Source organism: Carassius gibelio, chromosome B13 (genome assembly GCF_023724105.1).
Source record: "Carassius gibelio isolate Cgi1373 ecotype wild population from Czech Republic chromosome B13, carGib1.2-hapl.c, whole genome shotgun sequence".
Classification (NCBI taxonomy): Eukaryota; Metazoa; Chordata; class Actinopteri; order Cypriniformes; family Cyprinidae; genus Carassius; species Carassius gibelio.
The window spans coordinates 2,833,074-2,843,039 of NC_068408.1; the positions used below are offsets into that span (position 1 = coordinate 2,833,074).

General features: G+C 33.8%; 1 protein-coding gene across 1 annotated transcript; it reads left to right on the forward strand.

Annotated features, from left to right (window-relative positions):
• Positions 1-944: 944 nt before the first annotated feature.
• On the forward strand, positions 945-8,640 carry LOC127970405 (guanine nucleotide-binding protein G(I)/G(S)/G(O) subunit gamma-4-like). Its single transcript, XM_052572980.1, has 3 exons — positions 945-1,215; positions 2,586-2,693; positions 8,059-8,640. The coding sequence occupies exons 2-3, from the start codon at positions 2,595-2,597 to the stop codon at positions 8,185-8,187; spliced, it is 228 nt and encodes a 75-aa protein (XP_052428940.1). The 5' UTR covers positions 945-1,215; positions 2,586-2,594; the 3' UTR covers positions 8,188-8,640.
• The last annotated feature ends 1,326 nt before the right edge of the window (positions 8,641-9,966 follow it).

Genomic DNA, 9,966 nt, shown 5'->3' on the forward strand with positions numbered 1-9,966 from the left:
TGAAGAACACTTCAAGCACTTTTTGCTTCAATTAATGAAATAGAAAGGTTATTTAATTATTCTTATTCAAATATCTGAACATTATTAAATCAAGATGCATTTATTTGAGATGCAATATGAAGATGAAATATTCTTTTATAAATTGAATTTATGCTTAAAACAAGTACAAATATCTGCCAATGGAGTATAATGTGTTTTCTCTTTGACTTATGAAGATATTTGTTCTTTTAATTATAAACACTTCATTTTGATGCATTTCTGATGAAGAGATCTGTATGAAGTCATATTTTCAAACTTCTGAAGTGTTGCTTATAAAACTCATTTACATTTAGAGAACGTGACCCAAGTGTTTCCTTATATTTATTTGTTTACATTTTATTCACTAGATCTTGAAAAGTGTTACATTTTCTTCATAAAACTTGCACAACCACATGCCAATAAAGAGCCTTCATTTTATTCTATATTTTTCAGTTCTATACTTTTAAAGAGCATCCAAAAAAGGAATTTCACTGCAATACCACAGAAGAACCATTTCTAGTTCCCCAAAGAAGTTTTCAGTTCTGAAAAGAACCAGTTTTCTCATTGTAAAGAACAATAAAAAAGTACAATTTTCCACAATATACTGTATATTGAAAAAAAAAAAAGATCTGTAGAGTAACTTTAATTTTTTTTTTTTTTGCCAATGTAAGTGTTCCGTGGATGTCACGTGTTTCCTTTAACAATGAAGAACCTTTATATTATAATGCTTGTTCTATTACTGTTTTATAAAGAGCTTATATACTGAATTAGTATTCTATTCTATTCAAGTTCCCAGCTGCGTTTGTGTCTTTGATTATTAATGAAACTTGCGATAATACCGTGTTACGTCACAGCGCGAGTGTTTCGGGGCCCGTGACGTCATCTCGGGGACTGGGAGACCTGGTGATGTCACGTTAAACAGGGAAACCTCACGTGCCTCCGGTGCGCCCTGTAAAAAAAAACCGAGCCCTAACGATCTTCCGCCGATATTAACGCGCGCTCTCCGCGTCCGGCGTCCGCGGGCTTCTTAAAGGCGCAGCGACACCTGCGTTCGTGCGTCACACCGAGGTTCCCCTCGCATCTCCTCCAGCGCCAGAGAGCAGTAAAGCGGGGAAATATTCGACGTTTGACGGCGGATGAACCGTGTTTGAGGTTCGGGTGGAGTCGAGCCACATATTGAGCAGTGACACACTTCAGGTGGGTGTTCACACGCGTTATCTGTGCTGATTACCTAAAACCGCGCGCCCTGCTCCGTTGCTTTAGAACGTTATTGTAACATTCGATGTGCGTTTGTTACAATTCCATCGTTCGTGGCGCGAGCGCGGCTTCATGATGCTCGGTCTGAAGGGATACCTGATTCCCGCACAGGGTTTTAGGGGGAAGTGATGCTGGACGCGTGTTTTATTCCTCTGAGATGTGCTTCAGAGATCATTCACGAAATGGCCTTGAATAATAATCACGACCCTCGTGTGTTTTTGCTGATTCTAGGTTTCATGTCGCCTACAAATAATGAGCATTATGAAAGCTAAAACAGCTTTGTGTGAATATGCTTTATTTTTATGATGTGAATTGTGAAGCATGTTATTCAATCCAGTGCTCCAGCGCTTCTGGCCTTTATTCTTCCAGCATTGGTGTGGCTCATGACTGAATGTAGGCTACACGAGCAAGATGCTCTCAGCTTCATAAACGCCTTTTTAACCCTCGTGTGCTGCTGATGTTGCTGCGTAGTGATGTATGGGTTAAAAACATTTAAAATGAACCTGAACTGCTCCTCGGACTGTTTTGACAGATATTATTGGAGCTCTTATAGGATCACAACACTGGCATAGACTTGAGAAATCTGACTGTTTGGTGCAAAACACACTGAATCTGTAATGTATTTCAACGTCTCTCCTGCTCACAAAGGCAGCATTTATTTGATCGAAAACGCTGTAAAAATTGCTAAATGTTTTTAGAATTTAAAATAACAGACTTTTATTGTAATCTCTGTTAAGCTGTAATTTATTTCTGTGATGCTCCGCTGTATTTTCAGCATCATTCCTCCAGTCTTCAGTGTCACGTGATCTTCAGAAAATCAGAATAATATGATGATTTACTGCTCAAGAAACATTTCTGATTATTATCAATGTTGAACACAGTTGTGCTGCTCAATATTTCTGTAGAAACTGTGATTGATTCATTATTTGATGAATAGATGTTCAAAAGAACAGCATTTACTTGAAATAGAATTCTTTACTGTCACTTTGGACGCATCATAATGCATTCTTGATTTTAAAAAAAAGAAAATTCTATTTTTTAATAAAAAAATCTTATTGATCACAAACTTGAATTTGCATGAAGAACATAAAAACTCCTTCTTTTTGGCTGTCTATTAAGTTTTCTGTAGTTTCTACACAATATATGGCCTACTGAATAATTAGAGTCTTCACATACAGTGGTATTTACTTGATCCATCCTCATAGTACTACACTGGAATACAGTAGTGTAGTCTTTACAGTGTAAGATGATCTAATATTGCCGTGCTGTAATAATCTCAGCATCTCCTCTGGTGTGTGTTCTGTGTGCAGGACTCAATCATGAAGGACGGAATGGCTAATAACAGCACGGCCAGCATCTCTCAGGCCCGGAAATCTGTGGAGCAGCTGAAGATGGAGGCCTGCATGGACAGGATAAAGGTCTGTGTGTTTTAAACTCCTCAAACGTCACCAAAACCTCTAAATCGAACGTTTAATTCACTCAAGAAAACATATGATTCAATCACAAGTAAGAGTCTTTTATTGAGTTTCCTCTTGGATGAAGCAATTGAAGCTGATGTTGCAATAAAATAAAAACAATTGTGAATTAGTAATCAGTGCACAATTGTTATTTATTTTTATTGTTTGTAAAAATGATATCATAAAGCATTGTATACGATGAATTGAAATATTATTGTTATGATTATTTTAAATTAGTGAAAAGCCTTTGATGCCGATGTGGCATTAAATAATAAACATGTTAATAAGTGCAAGTTATTACAAAGAAAAAAAAATATATACAATATATATATGACCATGGAGCACAAAAACAGTCGAAATTGAGATTTATGCATCATCTGAAAGCTGAATAAATCATCTCTCCATTGATGTGTGGTTTGTTCGGAGGACAATTTTTGTCTGAGATACAACTATTTGAAAATCTGGAATCTGAGAGTGCCAAAAAAATCTAAATATTGAGAAAATCATCTTTAAAGTTGTCCAAATGAATTCTAAGCAATGCATATTACTAATCAAAAATTAAGTTATGATATATTCATGGTAGGAAATTGACTAAATATCTTCATGGAACATGATCTTTACTTAATATCCTAATTATTTTTGGCATTAAAGAAAAATCAATAATTTTGATCCATACAATGTTTTTTTTGGCTATTGCTTCAAATACCAAGAGACACAAAACTGCTTTTGTGCTGCAGGGACACAAATAGTCTTGTTGAATACTTTTAAAAAAGTACTTCTAACTAGTAAAAGTAAAAACACTTAATCTTTCATGTTTACTGTCATGTGGTCATTTACTCCCGCCCCCGAACTCACACGATTGGTCGAGTCAGAAGTTGGCATGCTATTTTAACCCTTCGAGTGTCCCCTCATTCACAATCTAAAACAATCATATGAGGATTCAGATTAGTATTGGCCTGCGTACAGCAAATCATATTTGATCATGCATGTGATGACAGCAGCATCTGGAGAGTACGTTTCCTTATCTGCTCTAATGTGCCCAGAGGACTAAGCGAGCGCTTTAAGGAAGCGTAATGCAGCTGTTAGCTGTAGTTGTGTGTGGTCTGGTCTGTAAACCCGAGGGATGAGAGACGGAGCGAGCGTTTAGAGGAGCACGGGCTCAGCTGTGGACAGAGCTTCAGCATCTTCCTGCAGATCCAGAGCCTTTCTGACATCAGATATGACCTCTGCTTTTAACCACGGGGAAATATTTTGGGAAGCAATCTATAGGTAGACTGATTCTTTATTGATCCCCGATGGGAAATCTACCAGTCTGTGTTTGAGTCAACACAAAAAAACTGAATTCCTAATGGAGTCTCTGTTTCTGCATTTAATATTAAATTACATTACATGAACATTTATCATTTCTTACATGCATGTGTTTTTGTGTGTGTATTTATGTTTATATACGATGTTATGATGTGCCATACAGGAAATAATTAGTAAAATAATTTAAATAGTTAACTAGAACATTTGAGATTTATATATTTAAACAATATTTTATTTTATTAAATATTTTAATTGTATATAAAATAAAATAAAAATTCAACAGTTTATATTTTCATGTAGTTTAACTTGATAAAATAAAAAAATGTTATTAAATAAACATTTTAAAACTTTCTAAAATTAAAAAATAACTAAAATTAAAATGAAGCAAAAAATTACAGTTAATTCAAAATGTTGATAAAAACTATTATATTATTTCAATGATGCTAAAATAATATTGCTACACACATACGTTTGTATGATATATATGATATATGTTTTAATTATGTTTTTTTATTTTCACCAAATGTCTATAATCATTAATATTTTTTTAAATGCCTTTATATTTTTTATTTTTAGTTATTGTAGTACATCAAGTTAAACTACATGAAAATAAAAACTGTTGGAAAAAATATTTAGTTTAATTTTATTTTGCTTGCATTGATGAATCATTCACAATAAGACCAGGCGAAATGTTTTAAGAAAGTAAACCGAGTTGATTTTGCTTCATGTGATCAGAAGTGTCAGGATGTGTCTTATTCTTTCAGTGGTGAGTGAACACACAGATTCAGATCATCTTCTCCTCATCTGAGATGTTGGTGTGTTCAGTAATTGGTCAGTCACAGGTGATGTGTGTTAATTAGTGCGTCTCGTTCATCAGCGGCTGGTGTGCTGTAATTACAGGAACTGGAACAGTGCATTAGGGGCTCCACGTGACACTCTTACTCCTGTAAATGAAGATGACGTGCACTTTAAGAGCCAATTGTGTTTCAAGTTTGGAATAATTAAGATTTTTATGTTTTCGAATGAAGTCTATTCTTCTCACTAAGGTTGCATCTACTTGACTAAAAATACAGTAAAAATGTTAATTTGTGAAACATTATTAAAATAGTTGCTGTGTTATTTCTGTGATGCTCCGCTGTATTTTCAGCATCATTCCTCCAGTCTTCAGTGTCACATGATCTTCAGAAATCAGAATAATATGATGATTTGCTGCACAAGAAACATTTCTGATTATTATCAATGTTGAACACAGTTGCACAATATTTGGTGGAAATCATGAGGCCCTAACATTAAAAGCTTTTTACAAAAAAAACAACACTACTTTTTATTTATTGCCAAATATGACCGTTGACATTTTTGTTACAAAAGATATCTATTTCAAACAAATGTTCTTTTTTTATGTTCTGTTTCTGAAGGAGTCCTGTGGAAATGTACTTGTTTGTTTTTTCCACAAAAATATTAAACAGCAAAAACTGTTTAACATTGATAAAAATAATAATAATAATAATTGAGCATTGATGATAACCAAATCAGCATATTCAAATATTTTTTAAATATTATATATATATATATTAAAATTATATATACATTTTTTTAGTTTAATAATATTCCTGTTAACTGTATTTTTGACTATATAAATGCAGCCTTGTGAGCAGAAGACACTTTTTTTTTTCTTTTTTTTTTTTTTACATTAAAGGGCATCTATTTATGTCGCTTTTTACAAGATGTAATATTGGTCTTGTGTGTCCCCAGAATGTGTCCGTGAAGTTTCAGCTCAAAAATAATTTATTTTAACATCTGGAAAATGTAATTTTGGGGGCGTGTCTAAAAAGAGCTTTTTAGTGTGTATCACTTTAAATGCAAATGAGCTGCATATTCTGGCCCCGCCTCCAGAAGAGGTCTTATTGTTTTGCTTTCAGTATGATACCGATACTTTATAAGCCAAGTATCGTCAATATCGATATCGAACTTTTAAATGATGAAATTTATTAAATTTTTTACTATGAGTATAATGGGTAATAATTCCAACTTGACTTTATATTTGAAACATATTTTATCATTCAGTATGCCTTAATCACAATTTATTAGGTTATATTTTTGTTAAATCTTTAAACATATACCTCTGACTGCATCACTCAATTATTCATTCAAGTTATAGTTTCATATCACCGTTTCAGTTTAACCCACATTCTGTATTGAAAATATTATTATAAACATTATATTATTCTTGTATTACTGTTAAATTACCGTATACTGATCTAAGAATAATATTTCAGCAAAAATGTGTGTTTTCAGAATCAGAATCAGAACTAACGATTCCAGATTCATTTTTTTGATTCGATTCTTTTTGTTTCATTCAAACGTGTGTTTTGATTCGTGATTCAGTTTGATTCATTCGGACAGTTCACTCGCGCACTGAATCATTTAAATGCAGCTGTTTCTCACATTGAAAACAAATGCATCGTAAGTTTGGAAAATATTAACACCGTGAACCAGAAGCATAGCAAAGATATCAACATAGCCGTTTAGATTCAAAACATGTATCAGTCTTCCTAAAAGCTTGAAATGGTCCACAACACTTAGTTTACTTTCCTTTTTCTAATTGGTAAAAAAAAATGTAATCCAAACTTTTAGTTTGAGCTGTATGCATTATTTGTATGAGAATATATCCCATCACCAGCAAGTTTCTAATATAGTCTAAGATAGTAAATCTATAATAATGTCACTGCCTGTCTCTCAATAAAAGAATCATATTGCTGCGTGGTTTTGAAAGGTTTGATTCTGTTTGGTTTAATAATTAACATCTCCTTTGTGAATGAGCAATAATAAAGCTTAATGTTGCTTAAGATAGTGACAAAGACAAGATAATAAAGCATACTGTGTGCAGATACACACATAAGGCCAAAATATGAACGCAAAGCATTTTTTAAAGGCAAAACAGTATTGAATAACTGCATAATAAATGAATAGTTTGTGTAAAGCGGCTGTATGTTTGTGCACACTCTGTCCGTTTTAGGCCAAAATCCTCCAAAGGGGGCTAGAAATAGCAGGCAGTGAACATAATGGACTGTGATAAATGTCATGTTTATTCAGCATGACATTTGCAGACTAAAATCATCCTCTTTCAAACTTTTTATTTTTTTGGTCTTTGCATAGACAAAAAAAACGTAATATTTCGACCAAATATTTATGTACAACAGTCAGATGTAAAAACATGAGCCAGTGCAGTTTTCTCAAGAAGTAGAGCAGATCCTGACGCTCGTTTGGACACTGATCGCTGATCATTTATTAGAATAGAGTTGATCAATAGAGTTAAGCACAAATGAGTTTCCGCGATGATCTGAAGCATTGTACTGTGATCTGGAGGAGAAAAATGAAAAAAAAAAAAAAATTATAATAGTAATAATAATAATACTAATAATGGATTTCCTTTGATCTCGAAATACCAGTAAAATAATAATAATATAATATTTTTTTGATGTTGTTTAAAACAGTAATATTGTGAAATTTTCTTAACATTTAAAATAACCGTTTTCAAATGTAATATATCTAAAAATGTAATTTATTTTTGAAAAAATGTTTCATGATTTCTACTACAGATTCCATTGTCACACGATTCTTCCTAAATCTTTTATGGAAAATAAAATATTAACATTTTGTGGGAACCATGATTCACTAACATTCAAAGGTTTGGAGTCTATATATATATATATATATATATATATATATATATATAAATCTTACTTTTATTCCACAAGGACACATTGAAGAAACACAGCTGTTTTAAACACTGATAATGTTTTTCGAGCAGCAAATCAGCACATTAGAATGATTTCTGAAGATCATAACTTCAGCTTCAGTCGCAGGAATAAATTATATCTTAACACATATTCACATAGAATACAGTTGTTTTAAATTGTAAAAACTATTTCAGTATTTTTACTGTATTTTATTTTAATAAATGCCTCCTTGGCGAGCGGAGGAGACCCCTAATGTAAAGCCCTCACTCTGTCCTCAGGTGTCCAAGGCCGCGGCGGACCTGATGGCGTACTGTGACGCTCATATACGAGAGGACCCGCTCATCGTGCCCGTCCCGGCCTCAGAGAACCCCTTCAGGGAGAAGAAGTTCTTCTGCACCATCCTCTGAGTTTGGGCCGGGCCGCAGGTTCTGTGTCCTCGTCTCTGGCTGCCGCCGTTGAGCTGTGTTTGAGCGGCTGTTGACGGTCCGATCCCTCCTGGACGCCTCTGGGGTCAATTAACTGGCAACCCAATCTGAGCGTCTCATGTCTCGTTAAATAGGTTTGCTATTACTTCGTCATTAGAGAACAGCCTTTCTCACTGCTTATGAGAGAGAGATTTTTGTGTTTTTGTTCTGTTTGTGTCTCAGAGGATGTGAAACCCTGATGTTTTTATGAACTTAAGCTGTTTGATATGCATCACTGGTCAAATGTTTGGACACACTTGAGCGAATCGTCAAAAAATAAAGCTTATGCATTAATAATATTATTATTATTATTTTACTTTTAATCTGAGGACAAAAAGGACAACTCAATATAACAGCTGTTATTTATGCATCCATGCATTAATTATATTAATGGAAATGTATGTCAGATCATACAGTTGTCATGAAGTAATAAACACAATCCATTTTCCTGCTATTGCAAATATTTATTCCTTCATAGGTTTAATTTTTAAAAAAAAAAGTAATTATCTCCGTGTTTTGAATGATTGAAATGAGAAATTTTATGAATTTGTTTACAAAACTGGAATTTGATTCAATTATTTTAAAACTCGAATTTGATTGATTAATCTCTAAAACGAGACAGAAGAAGCATGTTTTAATCTCTGCATTATTCCCAGACTCCCATTTGTTTTATTCCAAAGCTTTCATGACTATTCTCTGCTTTAATAAAAAAAAATAATGCATCCGAACTTTTGTCCTTAGTGCTGAAAATTCAGCTTTGCATCAAATGAATAAATTGCATTTTAAAATATTTTCTAATAGAATCAGTTGTTTTCGATTGTAATAATATTTCACAATATTTTACTGTATTTCTAATCAAATAAATGCCTTTTGGTGCGTGTAGGAAATAATATTCGTATTAAAGTGCGAGCAGATGTGTCCAAACCTCTGACGTGTCGTGCATCTGTAATGCGTTTCCATTTGAATGATTTCCCATCTCTCCCCATTTTCCGCTACGATGATATTTGAGATATTTTAATCCGCTTATGTGACTCAAATCTTCTCCAGTTTCCAAATGACATTGTGATACACAGAAGCGGATCCCTCGGAAAGGCCTCCTCAACATCTGTGCTGTGAATACAGCTGTGAGCCCTTCAGACCTGAGATATTGAATCTGAACGCAAACATTCGACAGTAATCCATCCTCATGATGCTTTCTGGGATGTGTTTTGTGTGTTCTCCACTCTACAAAACTATTTTTTGCCCCATTTGACATATAAAATCCAGCGTGCCGATAACTGTGAGTTCACATTATATTCTTCTTTAAAACAAAGTTATTTGGATATTTCACCTTCAATGTTTAAAGCTGAAGCGTGTCATTTCGCAATCACAAACTATTCTAACAGTTTAAAGTCAGAGAGTTTTCAACCTACAAATAGCTCACTTTGCATACACATTAAATATGAATTTTAAAGAAATAGTGAACATATGCCTATAATTGACTCTCCCTCAGGTCATCCGAGATCAGGATGAGTTTGTTTCTTCATCAGGTTTGGAGAAATGTAGCATTACATCAGTGTCTCATCAATGGATGCTCTGCAGTGAATGGGTGCCGTCAGAATGAGAGTCTGATAAAAACATCACAATAATAATCCACAGCACTCCAGTCCATCAGTTAACATCTGGAGAAGACACAATATGAAACAAATCCAGCATTAAGGAGTCTTTGACTTCAAATCTTGA